Source organism: Meriones unguiculatus, chromosome 9, assembly GCF_030254825.1.
Source record: "Meriones unguiculatus strain TT.TT164.6M chromosome 9, Bangor_MerUng_6.1, whole genome shotgun sequence".
NCBI lineage: Eukaryota > Metazoa > Chordata > Mammalia > Rodentia > Muridae > Meriones > Meriones unguiculatus.
The window spans coordinates 71190522-71214997 of record NC_083357.1 but is presented as its reverse complement, the minus strand read 5'-3'; the positions used below and the strand labels follow the sequence as shown (position 1 = coordinate 71214997).

At 45.1% G+C, this 24476-nt stretch overlaps 1 protein-coding gene across 1 annotated transcript in view; it reads right to left on the bottom strand.

Moving 5' to 3' along the window:
• The window catches only part of Htr2a (5-hydroxytryptamine receptor 2A), a 60721-nt gene extending 39519 nt beyond the window's left edge, over nucleotides 1-21202 (bottom strand). Inside the window, exons 1-2 of the mRNA XM_021647053.2 lie at nucleotides 20079-21202; nucleotides 17239-17439 (exon numbers count right to left, since the gene is read on the bottom strand). Of these exons, the coding sequence (XP_021502728.1) occupies nucleotides 17239-17439; nucleotides 20079-20490 (613 nt within the window). The 5' untranslated portion in view covers nucleotides 20491-21202. The remainder of the gene's footprint in view (nucleotides 1-17238; nucleotides 17440-20078) is intronic.
• Nucleotides 21203-24476: the final 3274 nt, after the last annotated feature.

Below are 24476 nucleotides of genomic sequence, written 5' to 3'. Positions count from 1 at the left end.
TTATTGATTAGTGGAAACTCAGTTTCTGTTTAGGGAATGAAGGTTTGGAAATGTTGGTGATGGTAGATGATACATTTAAGAGTGGCAAAATCAGCGTTCGGTATTTTACCATGAGATTTGTCTTTAAAATATACATATATATTTATTTGTGATTTTGAGAAAGGTGATAACATTACTGCAAACCAAACAAACACCCCTGAGCTAATAACAAGCAGGTGAAGCCGAAAGGACAAATGGAGACTTCTGTGGGGTGAGAGTGAGTTGAAACCAGACCAAAGATGCTGTGTGAATACATTACCTTATTTCATTTTTGCTAGTTGACCAGAAGTGGATTGGAAAGTACAGCTAATACACTGCGCTAGGCCAACATGAGGGAGGAACTCACGGTAGTGGAGTCATTAGAAAAACAGATGCTAGCGACACAAGGTTATGTAGAAGGATCAGAGCATAGACCAGCAGACAATGTTCTTGCTACTTTAAACTAGGCTACATGTGGCAGACAAAACACAAAATGGAAATAGCTGTGCTAGGATTAAAATATTTCAAGTGCTGGTATATTATTCAGGTTTTTAAAAAGAGAAAATGAGAAGACAAAGGTTGACTTTGTACCTTGAAGCTCAATATAATGACTCAGTGCCCAATTAAGATAACTTGATGGCGGAGGGGGGGGGAGTTCAGGATAGATTTCCTCTATCATTGAGTTGAGTTGATGATGTAAATTCCTAGTCTGCAGATCATGTCTAACTGAGGAGATGACGTTGGAGTGAAGCCAGTGGTTTAGTTATGGATTTTATAAATTCCACGCCATGCTTTGCTTGAGGGGTCCCTAAGTATTCTTACTGGTAAGACTTCAAGATTCAGTTTATGTAGCTAAGATTATGGGGCTGGAAGTGAGCTTAGGGCTTTGGTGGCCTGCGGAAGCCCATGTCCCCTACTCATTATGGCAGTGTGACCTAAGATCTGTTCTCAAATTCGGCATCACTGTCATAGACACGTGACTGGATGAATTTGTTGTTTGGAGACAACACTGAATGATGCCAGCTTATTATTTTAAGACTGTACTAACTAAACTAACACAGCTGAGCTGGGGAGTTATCTCAGGCAGTAAAGTTGTACAGGTGTGAGGACCCGTGTTTGATCCTCACGGGAAAATGCCAGGTGCGGTGTCACATGCCTACAGTCTCAGTGCGAGGGAGGCAGAGATAGGTAGATCCCTAGGGCCAGCTGCTCAGCCAGCTTAGCCAGATCGGGGAGACCCAGGCCAGTGAATTTCTCTGTACAAGAGACAAGGTGCTTAGCTTCTGAATAACACCCACAGTTGTCCTCTGGCTGCCTGTATACATACATGCATCCCTACATATGAACATGTATGCTCAAATGCATGCATGCACACACACATGAAGAGTAACTGAATTGGTTAGTCTGCTGTCCCTTCTCGTATTATAAGAGTGATTTCAGCTTAGCTATCCTTCGACTCTGACGCATGAGAGATGCTGAATGTGGTCCTATAAATACAGCCTGGCTTGGATTCTTTACATCTGCCCCAGAAAAATGTGTTCTAGCACATATATTATCTGGGTCAATTTGGACTCCAAAGATACTTCCAGAAGCAGAAGGAAATCATGTGGAGGCCCGCCACCACCATGGCTGCTGCCCAGATTCACTTGGAGCAGGGGATTGGGGCAGAACCCCTCTAGCCCTTCATCCCTTTCCAGGTCTAATCCCATTGCTGTCCTGTTAGAGGAGCCTAGTGAGAAAGTTAAAGAGTTTTGTGCTTTGCATTTGACTGTTTTGGAAAAGAAAACCAAGAAAATCACCCTGAGAACGGACTCTTAGCATCGCTCATTTGGGTAGAGTCTCTCTACAACTTATTGTACTCAGTCAAGGACTAACCCCTCTTGAAAATAAGCATGTATTAGGAAACTCTAGTTAGACTGCCGAAGGCAGAGCTGCAGCTGATCAGACTGTCAAGAGGTTCTAGCTTCATCCGTGTATTGTGATGCCTAAATACCACTGAGCATCCTGAAAATTGCAGAGATTTGAGAGTCTATGCTGTTGGTGCAAAAATCCCTTTATGAAGCTTGCTGACAGTCTTAGGTGTTGAGACCTGACAGATAAAATGTAACTAGAATATCAAAAAAAGATTATGGAAATGCACTTTTATTTGAGGTAAATTTCCTGTAAGACTTGTGGTCTTCTGAGCTGTGTCAGAACAGACCAGGGAAACTGTCTGAGTTTCCCTTTCGTTTTTCTATTTCATCCTGGAAGTAATTGTTAATGGACAATGATATCTTTAAAGCATTGTCATCTTAAATTGCCACTTAAGATGGGAGGAGATACCTTTTAATTTTCTCATCAACTTGGAATGAAAACTACTCCTGAGTACAGACTTCAGATCAAAGGTAACATGAGAGGAAATTCTTAAGACTCAAGGCCAGAACACATGCTTGAGGAAAACATGAATGGCTTACCAAAGGACATCTGTAGAACTGATTAAATGCCCATTGTGTCAGTGAGAGATGTATCCTTGACACAGTGCTAGTGAAGGCCCATGAAGGGAACATGATTTTCTTTTAGTCAAGAGAAAGGACTCTGTCTGGCCTGGGTGGAGAACTACTCCAGAGGTCAGTCACCTGGCTAAGAGGCACCCACGAGGAAGGGGGAGCTTTCTTAAGACCATGCTGAAGAGAAACGAGGAATAACTCTCTCCTTAATGGGGTAATGCACATTTCCTCTGCAGTTCTGGGAGGCTCTGTTGGGTTTGCCATGGCTTTGAGCCCTAGAGCAACTTCCCCTTCCTTCCTTCCTTCCTTCCTTCCTTCCTTCCTTCCTTCCTTCCTTCCTTCCTTCCTTCCTTCCTTCCTCCCTCCCTCCCTCCCTCCCTCCCTCCCTCCCTCCCTCCCTCCTTTCCTTTCCTTTCCTTTCCTTTCCTTTCCTTTCCTTTCCTTTCCTTTCCTTTCCTTTCCTTTCCTTTCCTTTCCTTTCCTTTCCTTCCTCCCTCCCTCCCTTTTCCTCCTTCCCTTTCTCCATTCCCTCCATCTCTTTCTTTTCTTTTCTTTCCTTTCCTTTCCTTTTCTTTTCTTTTCTTTTCTTTTCCCTCCCTCCCTCCCTCCTTCCCTCCCTTAGCATTGCTCCCTCCCTCCTTCTCTTTCTCTCTTTCTCTCTTTCTCTCTTTCTTTCTTTCTTTCTTTCTTTCTTTCTTTCTTTCTTTCTTTCTTTCTTTCTTTCTTTCTCTTTCCTTCTTTCTTTCTCTTTCATTCTCGCTAACTGGAGCCTAAGTATGCCTTTTCTGGTACCTGGGGCTTCCTTTCTCTTTCCTTGAGCCTCTGTGCCTAATTCAAACTGCATGGCTTTCTGTCTTCCTCTTACCCATCTCTGTCCCCTGGACAGTTGCTAAGATTAACAGCTTGCCTACTTTGGGTTTTCCTTTTAAATTGTAATAAAACTGTTCTAAGCTTTCTACTGAGCCTCTTCTTAAAAAAATTTTTTTTAACAAGACTAAAAACCCCAACAGTGGACCCTGGGGTCCACTGATATGTGGCAACTCTGGCCAGAGCAGTTCTCCACCCCTAGTTTTCTCTTGCCCCAAGAGTCTAAAACTCTGTTCAGCTCTATGGCATGATTTAGCTGGTTGCTCTGCATCCTACTGCTGGGGGTGCTTACATAACAAACATATGGAATGGGAAGGAACCTGAGAGTTTAGAAAGAAGTGTACATGCCTGCCTAAATCTCTAACCAAATTTTTGAGGAGTGACTCTGTGTCTATTCTATCTCAGGCTGCTCTTCAGTGCCTATTGAATCAGATTCCCTGGGAATGGCCTTTAAGAAAATGCATTTTCCAGTAATTGCTATGTACTTTGCAGAAGAGTCACGCTTCACAGAGAAAGGTTTTCACCCGAAGGTGCAGAGGTCCTCAGGGGGCCATCATTTTTTGTATCCATATCCCATTCACACTTGTCTGGACCTTCATCAAGAATTCACTTTTATAGCTCAGTCATCCCCCTGAGGAACATTCCCTGTGAGTACCATCTCTGGCAATCTTCCACTCACAGGAGAAGTTGAAACGGTCAGAAATATAACCTCATTAACACACGAAGACATTTCTCGGTGGAAATCAGATGCCTCTTTCCTGAGTGTAAATCTCCAGGTTGATGAAGAAATGGTGCAAGGAAAGTGACAGTGTGTGACTCGCAGTCTTGGTGCAAAATCTGTGTGCTATATGATTTTCATTCTTGGCTTCCATCTGCAGCCAGTTTTGCCAAAACTATCTCCAAGGAAACCAACATTAAATCTGTGAAAATACTGGAAAAGCCACCATAGAGATGCTCATCCAAACTCATTTGTTGTACTTTTCCAAGTAAGGTCTCATATGCACCCAGGCAGGCATAGGCAGATACTGGACTGTAGAAACAACTTCCTTATCAGGGAAACATACAAGGGCCCCTGGGGAAACATTCTCTCCCTCCTTTCAGCTCTCGGTTGGCACTTTTTGTTTTCTTTCCTTTCTTTTTTTCATTTGTCATTTATTCAGCAATGTAAATGTGCTCCCAATTGCAGTGAAATAGGTATGTGCATACACTTCCTTTCTTCCTGTCTTGCTCAGGCCTGTGGTACACAGCTTTAAGGGAAGCCAATCAACAAAGGTACTGTGTTTGAGTGTTGACCGGAAGGAATCTACTGTTAAATAGATAAGGATGGGAAGGGAAGTTTGCTGTTTTCGTCATTAACTTCCTACACCTAACAGTGCTGCTTAGACACCTTTGGTGTGAAGGTGGACTAGAATGGCTCGCAGACTGGGGTAGAGATGCCTTAGGGAATTAGGAAGGATAGAGAATACAAAGGCTCTTTGGTACAGCTGTGGTTGACAATTACCTAGCTCACTGTCCTCTTGAAGTGGTCTCAACAAACCATTAAACAACAACAGCAGCAGCAACAGTCAAGGATCTAAGAAGCCTCCGACATCTCGCGCACCATGTATGTGAGGGGGATGTGGCCAGGTATTTAGAATACTACGCCTAAGATAATAGCGGTTGGCGTGAGGGCAGGCCACCATGCTTCTAGCATACCTGGTGATTGGAGATCATCTCTCTTTATTTAAGACAAACTTGAATATTTCTCTTCAGATAAAGCAACATTTTAGTAAGGGCGCTTATCTGTGACAGATGGATGAACTGATCTATCAGAGAGTAGGTAAGAGGCAGATCTTTGGCTCCTGTGTCAAGCTGTGTATGATGAACCCGGTGATGTATTTAGGCTGGGATGTACCCTATTAAACATGGCTGTTCACATGAATCTTTAGAGTGGTTGATTTGGGACTTTAAAAAAGGACAGAGGTGTGAAAAGGGATCATAGTGAACCTGCTCTGCAGAAGGCAATGAATAGCAAAAGACAATTCACATTTTAAAGAGGCTCTAGAAGGGAGCTTGGAAGATAGCTGTGTGTTAAAGTGCTAGCCACACAGTTTGGATCCCCAGGGTGCAGACAAAGCTGGGCATTGTAATCCTGTCTGTAATCCCAGTGCTCTCAAGAATGGGAGGCAGAGACAGAGGGTTTCCTAGAAACTCACTGGCCAGCTAGTGTGTTGTACATTTTAATGAACAACAAGACACCCTGTCTCAAAGAAGGTAGGATGCAAAGACCAATACTCAAGGTCTTCAGACTTCATTCATGCACTCTTATACAACACACACACACACACACACACACACACACACACACACATCACACAGTTTGATAATACTGAGTGGCAAACATGAGTGGTTTTGGTCCTAAAAGTTTTTAAGAACATATTTTAACATGGTATAACATATTTTAAGGCAACAAGGTTTTTCTTATCATTATAACCTCACACAGCCAAAGGCCCTCCCTCCTTGAGTTGATATTAATAATTAAGGGGAAAGGTAAATTTGAGAATTCACTCCCAAGATATTACTTTTTAAATATGCCATTGTAATTCACACTTCTTATAGTAGTACAAAAGACAGAGGCCCTAAACCAGAGACCTAGAATGCCTCAGAGAATTGCCTCCTTACAAAAAGCAACCAGGTTTGTCATAAACCAGTGAAACCGTTCATCCGCTGGTGTTTTCCTAGAACAGCCTGTCCAGAAGAATTCTGCAAGTTTTCTGATAAAAATATTTCCCTCTCTAGATGTCATCAAACAGGAATTTACAATGTGACTGGTATGAGCCAAGGTTAATCCTGGAACTGTGATATAAAAATAGCATATGGTTGATGCCTGAAAAGGGGAAGTCTGGCAAGTTGGGCATCATCCCTGTGCCTGCCAGTGGAACAATATTCTGGTTTTATACAACTGGGTCCATGTAACCAACCACCGATACCCGTGGCAGAGGGCTATAGGATGCTGTGGTTATAAACAACTCCTTTACGTGTCTCTAAGAAAGTCTGATTCTTTTTCATACAATGTATTCTGATCACAGTTCTTCCTCCCCCAAGTCCTCCCAGACCCTCCCCACCCACCTGAATTCCCACCCTCCCTTTCTCTCTCTCATTAGAAAACAAACAAGTATCTAATAAAAAAAAAAGATAAGAATAAAGAGAAACAAAGTAGAATAAAACAAATGGAAAAAAGAGACAAACAAAAAACTCTCATAAGAAACATATAAATTCAGACACACACATTTGCACTCCCAGAAACCCCATAAAACACAAAACCCGAAACCAAAATATATATAAGCCAAAGACCAGTAAGGTAAAAACAGAATGTCCAGACAATTCATTATGAGACTTAAAAACTTCTGAAAACACCACTGAGTCCATTTTTGTGTTGGCCATGTATTGCTGGGCATGGGGCCCACCCTTATGTATGCCCTTCCCACTGAGACTTCTTTGGAGAGAGCTGATTTTTCTTTTTTGAGAATCTTAACTCTTTGTTTGCAATGCCTTTCTCCCACAGCAGCCTCTTCTTGGAAGTTCTTCCTCTTCGTTTCTTTTGCCAACATTCTGCTCATCATTCAAGGTTCAATTCTAACCTTTCTCTGTTCAGTCAGCTCTTCTGGATCCCCAAACCCTGCCAGAGTTCTCGCCCTGTCAATCATGATGGAAAATTCTGCTTTCTGCTGTATGTGGCTTTTTCCCATTAGCTATTTTTAGTGTGTTTATATATTTATTTTGAAGCTTTTTCTTATTAAAAATTAAGTTGTGACATTTTTACACACATATGATATTCTGTGAACCTATCCATCCTGTGACACTCCTATCACCCTCCCATCCTCACAGCTGATTTTTATTTTTAAAACAGTCTGTGAGCATGCCCAGGTCACACCTGACGAATGCTCATTTGTGCCCTCCCTCACACGTCTGTACAGTCCCTGGCTCACTGTGGGCTCTCGCTTACCTTGCAGCCCTACTTACTATGGCCTTTGAGAGGATCCACCTTCTAGGAGGGAGGGCTCCATGGAGATGAAAAGACCCAGGGAAGTAAGTCTCTGGGACTCCACACTCAAAAGAAGGAAACTGGGTTGTAATTTGATATGCATATTTCCTTAGAGTGTGACGATCCCTGAATAAAGGAAATATGTCAGAAGAGTGAACTAGATGTGGACAATTGATGCCAGGGCTGTGGGCAGTGGACGATCCCCTAAGCAGTAGCCAGGGGAGATCCTGCCTGGGTGGCCCATTGACACTTGCAACAGTCACAGAAGCCTGCCTGCCTTCTCCTTTCCTCTTCTCGGATCCTCCCCTTACTTCTTTGCCCAACTGAAAGATGAACATCTCATTGATTCCAATGTGGGAAAGGATTCCAACTTTAGAAAGGAATGATTCCCAGATGCTTTCTGAAGAAATTTCAAAGTCTCAAACTAAAGCTTGCCAGCCAGTGGGGAGCATTGCAGAGCCACGTCCACTCAGGGTCCTCTCTTACAAGCTTCCACTAATGAGATGCTGGTAATAAGTCTACCAGGCTGATGCTAAGTAGGACAATAAAGCAAGTCCTTTCTTGCATAACTATTAGGCTTTATTACTTGAAGTATAGGGAAACACAGTCTAAAAATAGCTTTGCAACAGCACCTAGGAATACAGTTTCTTTCAAAGGTGTCTCAGTGTCAGACTGAAGAAATTAGTTTTCAGAGGAGAGCTTGGATAGGCACTTTCTATTATCATACGGCTTGGGAGCAAGATGAGGTACATTTTACTTTTGCTTGTCTTGCTTTCTATTTCCTGTTCTCTGGAAACTTGTGACCTAGCAGGGAAATAGATTATTTTCACACAAATGGAAGAGGTGAAGAGCTAGATTTGTGGAAGAACCAAAGTAGGGCAACACCTAATTTCTGGAGATAAGAGAATCTGGAAGAAGGCTTCTTAGAGGTGGTTGATAAAAGAAAAAAAATCTAAGCAAGGGGAGGGCAAGGCATTGCAGACAGACGCTTACTGGATGCTGTGAGAATAATGGTGGCTCATTGTACCTGGGGAATGAAGAATGAGCCAGGCTGTGGTAGGAGATGCAGTTGCTGTCAGGGGTTATGAACGTTTGCTTGGAAAAAAAATGTGAACACTCCGTCCCCCGCTGGTGGCTAAGCCAAAAATGAACTCTTTGTTCCTTACATTGCTTTTGGTCATTGTCTTAGGAATGTTCAATGACGTGAAGTTATTGGGAAGACCATTCTGAAGGTATTTTCAGATCCAACTCCCTTCTGAGAGTTTCATGAACACAAAGGGCAGCAAAACCTGATGTGTTTTTTTTTTTTAATTGAAATCATTCACGGATATGTAAAGACACACAAATGTGTATATCTGTGGGGTGCCATGATATCTCAACACATTTATTCACTGTGCGGTTAAGTATGAAAAGATACCCAAAATCCCAAGTAAGAAGAATGACAAATTAAAACTCTTTAGTTGTGTTATTCTCACTGTCCCTGTGTGCACATTCTGGGTAGAGAGGCCTTCTACCTGCTTAAAGGAAGAGGCTTGATCTAGAGACCGAGCTTCTTGTTTAGAATTATGTGCACAGAGCCCCAGCTCCTGAGGATGAAGGCATTGAATAAATGTGACCCAGCCTGCCTCTTTGTCTTTTACAGAAAAATAACACAGAAGAGAGGTAGTCATGCTTAGCGCTGAGGGGACAAATCATTCTATTTAGGTGTACTTGAGAATGACCCCAGGAGGTGCACATGCATTTCTGCAATGAAATACTATTTAATGGAAGAAATTTGAAGGGCTCTATTTGCTTGTCATCCTATGACAATGTGCAAACAAACACTTTCCCCTTCCTATCCCATGCTTATCGTGGCTAATGACAGTCAGGAAATTAAGTAACATGTATTTCTTTCCCCATGACATCAGCCAAGCAATCAAGAAAAGAGTTTGCTCACTTTATGCATTAGAGTGAAGTCACATTGCCCCTGGTCATGGGAATTAGGTTTGAGAAGGGAAATATAATCCACAGACAGTCATTGTCGCTTCTTCACTCTGAGAAGCTCACACATGGGGCACAGGATCGATTTGTAATGATGCTCTTTTCCCTCACAAGTCGATGGAAGCCTGGACAAGCAAGAAAATAGCCATGCTGGTAGGGGTAAGCAGGGGGAGAAAAACAGCAAATGATAGGATTTACCTAGTTCAAGGAAACTGAAATGCTCTGTGGGCAGGCTGGTGAGGCTGCTGTTTCTAATCTAAGCCCTAGGGGTTGGCCACCACCTCCACGAGGTCTTCTCTGGTTCATCATGGAACTGTGAGATTTTGTTCTCAGTTATCCAGAACACCTTGGAAGGAGAGTGTGTGGTGAATGCAGCTGTAGAGAAGTATAAGAAAGAGGAGAGGGCAGTTCTGCCGCTCTTTGGAATTTTGGTCTTTGTAAAGGTGAAATCCCTCAACAACTCCTCAGTTTCACCACACCTGTCTCCCTGTGACCATGACTAACACCATCAGTGTTTTTTTTTTTTAAATTGGAATTGGTTCATATCATATATGCCACCACAACTTTGATTTCTGCATCTAACCCCATAGATATGTCTCCTCTGCTTAAATATACCATGTCCTAACTCAGTGGTTTTTAGAGCTTCAAAGTACTCTGGAAAAGAAAATCAGTCAACCCAACCTCACCCAATCTTCCATTTTCACAGTACTTTAAAATTTGAGGTGCTGAATACACGAACAATTACTTTTATTTTTCTAGGAAAAAAAAATCTGTGGAGCCTTGGTTAGATTTTGTCAGAGCTAACATCTCACACTGTCACATTTGGGATATGGTAGTACACACACACACACACACACACACACACACACACACACACACACACAGTGTCATGCTCACAATGGCATGTGCAAGGGTCGGGGTGGGGCCATCTTAAGTAGCTCTGTCTGGCGTAACAGCGAGTGGAAAGCCATGTACACTGCTGCTCTAAGTCATGTCCCCATGAGCCCCCGAATAAGGTTTCCATGTACTTAGTGTTTATTTCAAATTATAGTTTTGAAAATGGTCTACTTATTTGGTTTATTTCTCTCCTTGCTAGATTATTTGTCCTCAAAAATTAAGATGTAGGTGTATTTTGCCTTTTAGCAAGGACATTTACTGGCCTGTGATTCTCATAAGTATTTTGAGTTTGCTCATGACGATTTTAGCCGCACCAAACATTTTCCACAGAATCTGCTATGCCTGTATACACCTTTACAGTCCCTACACTTTGTGATCTGTGATAAAAGGCCTATTGCACTACTAGATGAGCTAAAAATGCCGAGAAAAACAAACAAACAAACAAACAAACAAACAAACAAACACACACGCAAACAAAGAACTGGAGATATAAGGTGGATGAGAGCAACTGAGACTCTTTATGTCCATTAGTAGAAAGATTGGTATAATAATTATTTGGGATAAAATTTCAATCAGGAGAGGAATGAGGAGAAAAATCTGGTAGAAAATTGAGTAAGTGGGATGGGTATAGAAAATGAGGAAAGCACTTGCATGTCAATAAAAAGGGGAAAATGAGAGTAGCTAGAGAGAACTACCGGAAAGCGAATGGCAGATATAATATAAAACAGACATCAGGAAACTAATTATATCAGCCATCCTGGTGAATGTAGACAGATTAAAGTTCAGTATTAAAAGCTAGAGACTGTCACATTTTGAGAAAAAGAAATAAAATCTATCTACATGTTGTGAAATGCGTATAAGGCAAAGAAACTAATTTATGTTAAAATGAAGAATCAGAAAGATACACTGGAAAGAATCAAACAGAAGGAGGCTGTTTGATGGTCTGGTGGTAGTGACATAATAAAGTAGAATATAAGTCCCCAAATAGTCTCTGTGAGAGCTGCCAGGGCAGAGGGGGAGGGTAGGAGCATCAGGTGATGGGGGCCACCTCGTTTCTCAAGCACTCACTGATCTGTCCGAGGCTGAATATGTTTTCAGCCATATATGAGGTTATGAGAGCAGAGGTCAGAGCTCTAAAAGACCCATAAAGTTTTCACCTGTAACTGCAGAGGAATACAGAAGGAGGGTAAGGACGCAACTAGATAGCAATCGGTTCTTATGAGATCACTGCTTAAAATAAGTAGAGTCTGATTGGGTTAAGGGGTGCCTGCCAATGATGTGCGCACACACATACATACACCATGTCTGCTAAAGCTCATGGATTCCCCCGTGGTGAAAGCTAGTATCAACACACTGCCTACTAGACAATACCATGCAGTTGAAAGAGTTCTACTAGGTATAGAACTCAAAGAAATGAAGAAGGCCAGCGAGAAAACCAGGGAACAGAATCACCAGGTAACAAATAAAAACAAACAAACCAAACCCAAAACCAAAACAAAGAACAGAAAACAAACAAACAAACAGTGATTGATATTTGATAGATGAAAAGATAGAGAGAATCAGTTTGGAAAACCGAACTCTGGTAAATAATCAACTGGGAAAATGTAAGGATCTAGCAGCTGAAATACAATATTTGAGAATATACTAGACGGATTTGGCAGTTGATTAAAAGTAGCTGATGGTAGAAGAATATATGGCACAGACAGAAGCGAGAAGAGCGGAAGAAGAGAATGTAGAAACTGAGCGCTAAGAAACATGGGCCAAGGTGCCTTTACTCATGAGCTGGAGCCTCGGAGTGAGGGCAAGAATAATAACTGAAAGGATGACGACGAAGGAAATTTCCAAAGGGATAACAAGGTGACACTGAACTTCAGGTTCAAGCACCCATACAAACCACGTTCGGGATGAGGACAACACTAACCCACTTCTAGGCAGCGCTTAAGCTGATGACCCACACCACCAGGTCAGTTTGGGTTCTGTACTATACAAAAATGTGCTTTAAATGAAGGTAAAATAGAGTGATCTAGAGCAATGAAAATGGAGAGCAAACAAAAAGCATGACATTTTAGGGAGGGCTATGGACCCACACAGAACTGTAGAAGTGAAGAGCCTAGAACACAGCAATGGAACAGTTGGCACGCAGGAAGCACACGCCACGTTCTTAGGGCAGCTGGAATGACGCCGTGGGTTTTATTGACCTATGTGTACAAATCAGGAAAGAAAAGACAGAGGACCGCAGATTAAGTGGGGTTAAAGTGTTCTCCAGTTTTTGCATTTCCAAGAGGTGTATAAAATTTTGTTTTAGGCTCTTTATGATTAAAAAATGTAAAAGATATTTTGTGATTACTAACAGAATATTAAAGAATAGATAATTAACAAGCTCAAAGAGAAGGTTAAATTACAATTCTAATCACTCCAAAAGGAGAGCAGAAAGAGATTGACCTCAACAGTGAAAGAACTTTTAGACTCCAATTAAAAGACTAAGATGGGGGCTGGAGTGATGGCTCCGTGATTAGGAGTGACTGCGGCTCTTCTTGAGTTCCCAGCATCCATGTCAGGTAGCTCTTAAACGTCTGTGGTTGCAGCTCCACAGGATTTGACACCTCTGCCCTCCACAAGCATCTGCGCTCGTATGCACGTATCTACAAGCACACACACACACACACACACACACACACACACACACACACCCCTACACATACATAAAAATAAAAAAAATTAAAAGACAAAGATAGATTGGATTTTTTTTTAAAACTGGGTATGCTTCCATCTTTGTAACACATTTGAAATGCAAAGTCACAGTTTGACAATAGGATAGAGTAAAATATAGGCAGAGAAAATGATAACCCAAAGAATTCTGGCAGGAACACAGTATCTATGGAGTTGATGTTTTTAAGGCAAGAAACATCACTAGAAATGAAGTGAGCATTTGAGAATGATGAAAAATCAGGATAAAATCTGTATTAGCTAATAACCATGAAGGGCAGAAAGTGTGAATGGAGGATACATACACACATAAATATATACGTGTGTGCGTTTTTTTTTAATCATAAGGAGCCTAAGACAAATTCTTCTACACCTCTTGTAAATGCAAAAATCACTCACACTCACACACACACACACACACACACACACACACACACACACACTCACACCAGAGAGCCAGGCCTGAGTTCTGTACAAGCCTTTAAAAATACATGTTCCTTACTCATGGAAAGACCTCAGAGGAAAGCTGGCAACCTCTGAAGTTCATTCAAGGAAGCTAGGAAAAGAAATCACACAAATATAAGTTTGGCTCTGTTTTCATCAGCTATCAAGAAAAAAACGGAATAGATCAGTAAGTTGAAGAAAAGTTCTACAATAGATTCTGTAAAATCTTTAACTGTTACTGAAAGCAAAGCATTTTATATACAAATAGAATTCTGTACCACGCGGCCATAGAAAAGAAATCTGCCGGTGTCCAACAGTTTGGATAAGTCTAGAAAGCATAGTAAGGATAAATGCTCTCACTCATACACAGAGTCTAAGAAAAGTTGAATTTATGGAAACAGTGGGATGACATTTACTGTGAGCAGGGATTTTAGGGTAAAATTCTGGGCTCTGGCAGCTCCCGACAAGCGATATGCCAAGTAAAGAGAACTACTCAGAGATGCAGAGGAAGGGAATTTACTCAGTATGGACACCTTGTGAAGGACAAAGATACACAGCGGCTCCCCATGTCCATCTTCGGGGTCCTGACACGAGCTTTAGGTTTCAACAGAGGGTAAAATGTATCATTAAGTAGACCTAGCCAAAGCGTGGTTCACTTGGCACTGAGCATCATTGTTCAGCTTTGGTCTGGCCTACAGTGTGAGCTCTCTTGGGGACCTGGTACCAAGGCTTCAGTCTTTCCCTTCCCTCAGCAGCAGACTTTGGGAAATTTTGACTTGCTGGGTTTCATTGTTTAAATACTCTGTTAACTGGGAGCGAGGGTAGAGCCATATCTGTAGGATATTTTCTCTTTGGCAAGAGCAGTTCCATTATCAGAGACAGATGGGAGAAAGGGGAGATGGGTTGGTTCAGGGGATCTAGTGTAAGGTGTGGTGTCTGCATTTGCTAACTCTGAGTCTTACTCTTGTAATTTTCTTCGTGTTCTGACTGCAAAATAAAAAGCATCTTGGTAAGAGGATGGAAGAATTAACTAATTTGATTGTGGTATTTATTTTACAAAATATTTGCACATCCAGTCACCACAGTGTACATCTTGGAATCTGTTTTGTTTGTTGACTATATATGATTAAAAGCAAGGACAACAACAAATAGGAAAAAAAATTCCGGCTAGAATAAGAATCCAAGTATAAAACCACATACAGAGCAAACCAAAACCTCAAGCCTAAACAAAAGAGTAGAAACAGAAACAAGCGAAGAAAAGCCAGGAAGAAGTCAGTGCTGAGCTTCTTCAGGACCCGGCTTAGCACTGACTTTTTATTTTTAGCTTTTCTTACCTGATTGCTCCTCAGAACTCCATATCACAGATAGTTATGAGATTGTGTGACTTCTAGCTTTCTTACATTCACCTGTCTTCTCCCACACTGGGAGAGACATTTGAACACACACCATTCTTCTCTGTGTGTTCATCTGAGTATACACAGAACAGAAAGATGATACTTTCCGAATCACCCTTTTTTAATGATGACCATTGGTCAGCATCCCAGCAACCATTCCAACCTGTCTCCCTCCTGGGATGACAGCCAGGCAGAGCTAGAGCAGACAGCCTTATTAGGTAATAGATAAAGTACAGACTTTGGAGCTGGGTTGGCCTGCATTGACTCTTGGCTCCGAGTGCTGCCATCCTGTGTGACAGACTTATCTACAAGGTGACTTGGACACGACGGGGTCTGTGGCAATGCTCAGAGTCGCTAACTTTTGCTCATGGTGTCATCATGAAGCTTGACAGAGACGGGGGGGTGGTTTTGGCCAAGGGTAAAAGATAATGGACTGTAGGACTGGAGAGATGGCTCAGGGGGTACAAGCCCTTGCCATACAATGCGAGGACCAGAGTTAGATACTCGGCATTCATGTAAATCTTAGATGAGCTGCCTGTAACCCTAGCTCCCAGGAGGAAGAGACAGGGTCCCTGGAGCAAATGAGCTTGGCAAGCTTTGGGTTCAAGCGAGAGACCCTGCCTCATAAAGTGTAGATAAACTGAAGAAGATGCTTGACATCAGCCTTTGGCCGCCACATTGAATGTGCATGCACGTGAACCCCCATACATGCAAACACACATACACACCAAGACAAAAGTGATGCGTCATTTCAGTTTCTGCTTAGTTAAGGGACCAGTCTGTGCAGCTGAAGGAAGTGTACGTGGCTGCACGAATTGCACCTGACCCTTTGTTCATCATGTTTAATTCTCTGATAATCTGGCTAGTGGTCCTCAACCATGGATGTCCCTTAGGAACGCTCAGCCATCTAAACCTAAGGGTTCTCTAAAGTAGTCTCAAGCAGCTTGGATGGATAACTGTTGGTCCCTTTACCATCCTGTTCCAAAGGGAACAGGACTCCTTGGTTGCACGGATTAAAGCCATCGGCATTTTCTTGGGGCAGAAGCTGTCAGCTAAGGAAGGAGTGGTACACTCAGCAGAAAGAGAAGGGCTTGATGCCAGAAGACTAGAGTGCTGGTGTGTCAGACCTGTGACCCAGGAAACCACAAATCCTGTGTCCTGAGGTTCCCCAGCTCATCAAACACATTGTCGGCGCTGTTGACCTCAAGTGAAAAGGCTCAAGATGGAAAAAACAGAGGAGGTGTTTCCAAAGCGTGCAGAGATGCTGTGTAATGGGTAACTCATCATTGTTATCGTCAGAGCCAGGGGACGCTCCCCATGCCCAGGCTCGCAGCACACACTCATTCATTCCTTTCTTAGAACACTAGTTCCCTCATCTGCAAAGTGGAGACAGTGTCACAGAGCACAGACAGTGCTTGCTGTTTCTGATAGGTATCCAGAAAATTGCTTTTATTTGATGTGTATGGGTGTTTTGCCTGCCTGTATGTCGTTACCATGTGTGTTTCTGGTCCCCTCAGAGGCCAGAAGAGGGTAATGAATCTCTTAAAACTGGGTGTGAGTCCCCATGGTAGGCACTGGAAATCAGAACAGCTCCTTCTCAAGAGCAGCAAGTGCCATCTCTTCTCCAGCCCTGTTGGTAGTGGTGAGTTGTATCAAATGAGTTCTGGAATCCTAACCTACCATCAAACCTTGTAGTCTCTCCTGAGGAGTGGATACCATACCCCGTGAGCCTCAGCAAACACAGCATTTCCATCTGAAAAGCTTTGGGACTTACAAACCAAGTCTGCCGAGGTGACAGGTACAATTGACTTTTCTGCCTGAGAGCTGCCCCTTTAGATCCTATTATGGTGACAGAAGATCGATTAGAGTGAGAGGTGAGTGTGTGTAATCGGCCTAACTGAAGTGCCTTGGAATCCTTTGGTGTGGGTGTCGCAGCAGGAAGAAAGGCCACCGAGGTACCAGTCAGCTGAAATGCCCAGCTCTTAAGCAATTCTTGCTACTTCCCCCTGTCCTCAGCCTCTGCCCTTTTCTGGACCCCCCTTCAATGTCTACACTCTCTAGGGGAAGCATCTGTCTCCTTCTGTAACCACAAGTTCAATAATGACAAAACTCAGGTTTCTGGGAGACCCAAGACTTGGAGTACTGAGCTTGGATCTGAGCAAGAACACAGTCATTCTTGACTCAGGCTCTGCTAGTGTACTTTTTCTTACATGTGTAAGACAATACAGACACTGTCAGCCACTGACATCCACAGATGTTCCTTTCCTGAAACATCTCCAACAATCAGGAGGTTGAGGCATATTGCGCAGCACACGATACGGCAGATTCAGACTGTCAGGTTCCAGTGCAAGCAAACAGCATGTCTCCCGGGAAAGGACAGACTCTAGTTTCAAACGCAGCCCTGCCAGAGCGTCTGACTTACCTACAGATATGGTCCACACAGCAATGATTTTCAGGAAGGCTTTGGTTCTGGAGTTGAAGCGGCTGTGGTGAATGGGGTTCTGGATGGCGACATAGCGGTCCAGCGAGATGGCACAGAGGTGCATGATGGAGGCCGTAGAGAAGAGCACGTCCAGGTAAATCCAGACAGCACAGAGCTTGCTAGGCAAAGGCCACCGGTACCCTGTGGTGCAGAAGTTTTAGCATCAGCAAGCAGCTCCATGCTTCCTGAAGTGTGTGGTTTATACCCCGGGCAACACAAGAGACTTTCAACGTTTGAACAAACAGCAAGTGTACACTACGGAGGCACCGATAAGTGCATGTTTGAATGTCTCTGGCCTGTGGAGTTATATCAGCAAAAGAGGGACTTGTACCGGTCACATACAGCAATGACTGATCTACATGACTTTCTCTGCGGTTAAGACCCCTATGGTTAGTCTAATCTTAGTCATTCTAAGACGTGTCCGGTCTCACACAGCTAGGCGTTTAATGATAGTGACTTAATGGCGTCAGATCGACCGCTTGAATGTCTTTACTTATGATACAGAGTCCCCCAATGTTTTCTTAAACTCAGATTTGTGGCATGTGAGAAGATTGAGGATGGTGAAGGAGACCAAGGGTGTCTGGCCTTGGAACTTTGTCTCAGGGCAGTGCTCAGACTATAGGTGACAGCGGCTCTTCGCAGCTGGCTCCTTAAACTAGAAACCCACCTCTGGTGATGCTGATCCAGTAAGCCTGGGGCAGGCTGGAAAACGTGCATTTTTCAAACAAACGAACAAACAAACAAACTTGGAGATCATCCTGCTGCAGCGGGCAGTGGGCTGCCTCCCAGTGAGCAGCTGCTTAGGGCAAAGATTCCCTCCCCCTTCCCCCCCTCGGGCCTCCATCACTCCCCCCCCCCACCACCACGACATCATCACAATCAGCCGGTGGAGCTTTGGGCTTTGGGCCAGTTAAATCATTCTCTCTGAGGGTGGCTAGAGGTGAGCCCCCAATATCAAAGGATTTTAAAACTTCCCAGAGTCCAATACCAGGAGCTTGGCAGGTTCTCTGCTGTCTTAGGAAGACGGAGGATGCCTTGATGACATAAATGAAATGTCCTACTCTTCCCTGTGTGTTTTGGAGAGGCTCAAACACTTGGGTAAACTGTTAATTAGTTCTGCTCACAGAATGCGCAAGGATGTTAAATCAGTCCGCGAACGGGAAGGAAAATTAGAGAGATCAGTACTTTCTTTAGGATAGCGCAGAGCCCAAGCCGAGCAAGCCCTCCTTTAGGCACAAGGCGTGTCTCTACCTTGCTGTCCCCAGGCATATTCAGAACAGGAAAGGATGCTGGACCTAACCTAATTCCAAGCCTTCTCACCCAATAGCTTGTACTGAAAGGCTTTTCCTCTCTTAGCAGTAACCGGCTCTGCTGTTGGGAACTGATGTTGGTTTGGGGGCGGGGGACGGTGTCTTCCCTGAAAGAAAGCAGGCCCTTCTCCCCTCAAAGTTTCCTTCGAGGGGTAAGAAGAGAGTACTTCTGCAAGACAGATTTGTGACTTGCCGCTAAGAAAGGAGCAGGACCAGCCTGGTAGTGCTAACAGACTCTGGGCGGATGCAGACGGCACACCCAGGAGTCGTCGCTAGGGGGCAGCCTTGTACCCTGAGCGGAGACCAGGGACCTGCTGCACTTCCTACGTGGCCAGGGTTGCCCCCGCTGCCCAGCAGGTCACCCCGCCTACCTTCCTGCTGTGGTTTGGGTTCTTGCATAGTCACCCCTCCCTCCCGCGGTAGAGTTTGCCTCCGAGGGCTGGCCAAGGTTTTAGGAAGCCAGAGCCCCTCCTAAGAGGCTGAGACACGATAGGCAAATTAAACGGAATTATTCAGGTGTGCCATTTGAATGGTCAAGCCAGGCTGGTCTTCACAAATGGATGCTTGCGATTCCTGGCTCGTCTCCTCCCTCCTTGAAGCTTTCGGGGGCTAGGTGGACATGTTCATCATTGTGGCTTCAGGGACTTAGCCAGAAAAAAACCCCTTTAAAGGTATCCCTAAAAGTGCCCGTAGCCCTGGTGACTGCTGAGTAGGTAGTGCCACTGCTCTTCGTTAGGAGGAGTCTGGCTGTATTACTCATGGTCTGAAAGGATATCACATTCTGCTTCCCCATGAAAGCCGTCCAAGTGTTTGCCGACTTCCTGAGAAGTTTGACACTGTCAGACCGGGTTGAGAAGAAAGGAAGACGAATAGCTTTCAGTTTGTTTTCTACCCTCCTCCAAAGACCAGACAGGAGTTTATGCCTCTACATTTTTAAAGAGTTGAGGCTTTAGACTCAAAGGCTTTCTTCTGTATTGGCTTGTCTGGGCCGGGGGCTGGCGGGGAGCAATTAAAACTAGAGTAATTCCTTTATTCTAATGGAGACTGTGAATATTTTAAGACGCAGCCCATTCCAGCACTAATGCTCTTTCTGCAAACGTTCCAAGGTAATTGGGAAGGTTTTTACCACTCCATTAGAAGTGCTGAGAACTGTGTGACAAAGATAAAACTATTCTGTCCGGAGGCTGGCAAATAAAACCAAGAAAAATCACATGGGCACAGAATGACGGTTAAATTACACTCACGGAGTATTGGCAATGCGGATAGTAATTTCTCTACGAAATGTATCTGTTTTAAAGCACACATCTCACCAGGCGATCAGGCTGTCTGACCCCTCCCTCCCCCCTCCCGAAGTAAAATAAAAATTTAAGACTAAGACAAAGCTTCCTGTCTATTTCTCTCCCGAGCCAACAGCATGCACATGCTCTTTGGGACTATGGTGGGGACGGTTGGCATGCTAGCTCCACTCACCATACAGGATGGTTAACATGGACACGGGCATGACAAGGAAACCCAGCAACATATCAGCTATGGCCAGTGACATCAGGAAATAGTTGGTGGCATTCTGCAGCTTTTTCTCTAGGGACACTGCCATGATGACCAGTATGTTTCCAGCAATGGTTAGAATGATCACGACAGCTGTCAATAAAGCCGACCAGTTTTTTTCCTGGAGGTGAAGCAGGGAGAGGCATGTGGGCGGGGGGTACCCTTCGCAGGAGAGGTTGGTTCTGTTTTCTGCATCGATTGTCCAGTTGGAGGCATCGGAGCTGTTAGCATCCCTGGAGTTGAAGTCGTTACGGTAGAGCCTCGGGTCACCATCTAATTGCATCAGGGAGTTTGGAATCGAGCTCAGAGAAGTATTGTCTTCACAGAGAATTTCCATGTCTGAGCCGGAAGTTGTAGCGGATCAAGTGTGGAGAGAGACTAGCGAGTCACAGCCGCGGCTCACCATTCATCTCCGCGTCCCGGCGCTAGGACGCGCTGAGGCGGAGACCATGTGTGGTTCCTCCGGCTGCCTCTCCCTCTCCCATCGTAAGAGTTAGGGAGGTGTGATGCCTCTTGCTAATGCCTCCCTTCAACAACGTTGGGAAGAGTCCGTGGCCGGGTTGTCAGTTCTCACGGAAGCAAAGGCATAAAAAAAGGCAGTTTGGAACATTTGGGGTCACAGACGCGCTCCTGGTCAAGGAAGGAAAGTTTTTGGAACCCGTGGGAATCTGCTTCAGCTAATTCTCCGTGTGGATGGGCTGCTTTCGCGAGTTCAGCCATCACAAAGTTAAAACATCATGCGATCCGAAGTGGGGAGGGAGGGAGGGAGGGAAGGAGAGAGGGAGGGAGGGCTGGGGACCCTCTATTTTAAGGAGGCCAATTAAAAAATCCTATGCGGCGTTAATACCATCGCAGCCGGGTACGCCTGGATTAACCCTTCTCAGTCTCAGCCAGGACCGCCACAGCATCCGTCAGGAATTTCAGCTTGTGTTTCTGGCTTAGTTAATGAAAGAAAAACGCGTCCCGGAGAGCAGCAGGGAAGTTTCCACACCAGGAATTCTCACGGCAATGACGGCATCCTGGCCAAGCGTGACTTCAACTAGAGAGAGAGAGAATCCCACAGCAGCAGAAGACAGCAGCCGGGAGAACTTACACTCGCCGTCGCCAGGGTCCGCTATCCTGTGCTGACCGAGCCGGTCTGGAATCCCCTCTCTCGGAGCCTCCAGCCGCTGGAGACGATAGTAAATTTGATTTCCGTTTCTGCTGACTTCAAAAGACTGCACGCCAGTCCCAGCGCAGCTGAGGTCTGCGCTGGCTGCCTCTGCCCGCTGCTCAGCTCCGGGGTCCTCCCCCTCCCCAGAGCGTGCTGCTGGCCTCAGCGGGGTGCGCGGCGAGCAAAATCCGTCACCTGGGAGCCCCTCTCAAAGTCACACGGAAGAGCCGCAGGGCAAGTAGGAAGAGCTGTCCGCACCCAGAGGCTCCCAGCCTTCCCGGAGAACGATAGGCTGCTGGCTGCTGCCTTCCCCAGGCCTCCCTCTGTCACTGTGTCACAACCTGCAAGGTGGCACCGGCCAGGAAGGGCGGACCAAACAACGTCCCCCCTCCCCGCCCCCATTCTTCTCTCCTCTACAGGTTTAACTGGGAACTTCTGCTGTAAGGAGAGAGCGGAGGTACAGCCTAGTGGACGAATTCTTAATAAGGCAGGTGGGCTGCGCGGAGGTCCTGTGTTAGGCTGAGGGGGAAAGAGTGAGGAGAGAAGAGAAAGAAAGCTGGAAAATGGCATGTCCTGGCATCTGGGAGCACACAGCGTTTCTACCCAAGCCAGTGGTGATGGGTCCAGGAAGAATGCCTGATCTTGGCAACGTGAGTTTGGAGGAGCCAGGAAGTCTGTGGCAATGCCTGATAAACTGTGGGAACCAGTTTTAGCCAGTTAAACGTATTTAAGCACACACACACTATGGTTACGTGTTGTCGGCCTCACTTAACTGGCTTATTTTTCTTCATCTGAAAAAAAAAAAAAAACCCGTCACCAAGAAGTAAATGAAAATTTCATGTTAGAAAATGAAGGGTTTTGTCCTGTTTTTATTTTATTTTTCCCGAAGTGACACTAATGACAAGGCAACTCCCGTGCCAAAGAGGCCCTCTCCCAAGTGGTTCTTAAGGAAGATAGATTTACTCATTACTTCTGCAGATAAGAAAGTGGATTATTTCCAGACCGCGAGAGGCTTTCTGGGGGAGGGGAGGGGGTTTGTCCATCCCTGTTTTTCTCTCCTGCTTTACACTCCCCACTGAGCCCCTCCCACGCCTCTCCAGCCTTCACTGTGATGCCCACCAAATGTCCAGCTGCCTTCTAGGTCCTTTCATCTGTGACTCAGGTGACCTTGTCACTGTCCATCCCGAGAGCCTCTCTCTTAGGGCTCCTTGCCACACGTCCTCGTGGTTCATGGAATCATCATTATGGAATCTTCCGCGGCTGGTCTTCTGCGTGGAACGCATGCTCCGGTGGGGGCGGCGCTGGACAGAGTGGGCGTGGGAGCCACGGTCCCTCTGTTCAGAAGCCCAGCGTTGTAACTCACACAACCTAACTCGGGTGCCTTGGGGCCCAGCGTCCTCCCTTGTCAACCGGCATGATATTCCCCCTCCTCGCTGGGTGACAGCGAGGCGTCACACTTGACCTGCACAAATACTTAGCCCATGACTGGCTACTAGGATGCTCTACATTTCACACTAGCTGTTTTATTCCTGTTAAAATCATTATGGACTGCAGGAGGAAATCATCATCATCCTCTTGCCTAGTTCCCTATCACTTGGAGGGGTACACAGCTCCTTCTTAGTCTGCTCATTCTCTGGGGCCCCTACTTTCAGCTCTAGACTCTCACAGCTTTTCCATGGGCATCCTTGGCTGCAGCCTGAGCCTTCCCGTTTCTTTTCTTTCCATGTTTGTGCTCTCTTTCCACATGCACCTCGTGTGTTTCCAAGGTGCAGCTTCTAAGTTGAGAATCCCAGGCTGGCCACTTGTTCCCCCTGCCACTCCGATTAAGCTCTTTGATCTCCACACTTGGTTTCCTCACCTGGGTGAGAAGGAGTAGGAAGAGCCACACATCTATTCCAGAGGGTTAATCCCAGAGCTAAGTAAATTTATAGATTCGCCTGCCATGTTCCAAACCCACATGCTTTCAGTCTTCTCGCTGTTATTGAATTTCCTTTTAGAGAGCTTGCTGTCAACCATCCTTCCCCAGTGGAGGCAAAGACACCAGCAGCCTCTGCAGTCTTTCATTTGGATGGCCGTTACACTGAGTTCAAGCCACCTAAAGGCAAGGGGTATGCGTATCTTGTTCATGACTGGGTACATAACTTTTTCTTTATAGTCACAAAAGTATTAGTCAATGTCTAATGTGCTTTGAAGACTTGATGTGGCACAGGCCTGTGATCTCAGCTATTTTGGGGCTTGGGAAGTAGGTTCAAGGCCAACCTGAGCAAAAATAAAATAAATTAAAAAAATTTAGAGTTTTATGGGCAAAGCAATATAGACATGATCTGTCTAGGTTGTTGACTATTGATAATAGAATATGAGTCAGATTGGGTAGGAAGAGCTTTTGCATTCCTATATGTTGTACATAACAACAGGACTTTATTACAACGTCTTAATATATAAATATATAAATATGATGTGCTCTGATCGTATTCCACCCTTGTGATTCTAAGGCAGATAGTCCTTTTGAGTTTGCAGTGTGCTGGCTTGGCAGTTGTGGTGGACACTGGACTGTGCTGTCCAGCACCCCCTGCTGGACTGTAGCACTCAGTTTTGCTACCATTGGAAGTATTAGTGGATGGCTCTCAAGTCTGAAAATTACTCTCCCCAAAGAGGCCCCTTCACAGGTGGCAATCAACCTCCTTTTGGGGGCACAGGTATGTGTGGGGTGCAGTTCCTATGTGATAGCACCAGTCTCCTCTTTGCCTGAAAGCTGAATAGCTGTTCGGGGTCTCCTCAGAAGCGCTCCTTACAGGATGTGCCCATGCCTTTGTTGTATGAGTCATAAGCCCTGCCCCTCCCCATCCCGGCTCCCCTTCAGGTGCTGACCCCTCTCCCGCAAACCTTCCTACACAAACCTGCCTGATTTGGCTTCCTGGGGGAACTCAGCCTAAGATTTAACTTTCCTGGTCGTCAAGTGGCCCCCTAACAATTGGAGCGGGGGTGGGGGGCTGTGTCTGACTTGCACTCTGTTGCCTCCGTCTGGATCCCGGTTCCCTAGCAGGGCTGCTTTGTTTTGCCTCAGTGAAAGAAGAGGCACTTAGTCCTGATACGACTTGATGTGCCAGGGTGGGTTGGTGGGAGGGGCATGTCAGGGGGGGCGGGGAGGTCAGGAGGGTTGGGGGAGTGGA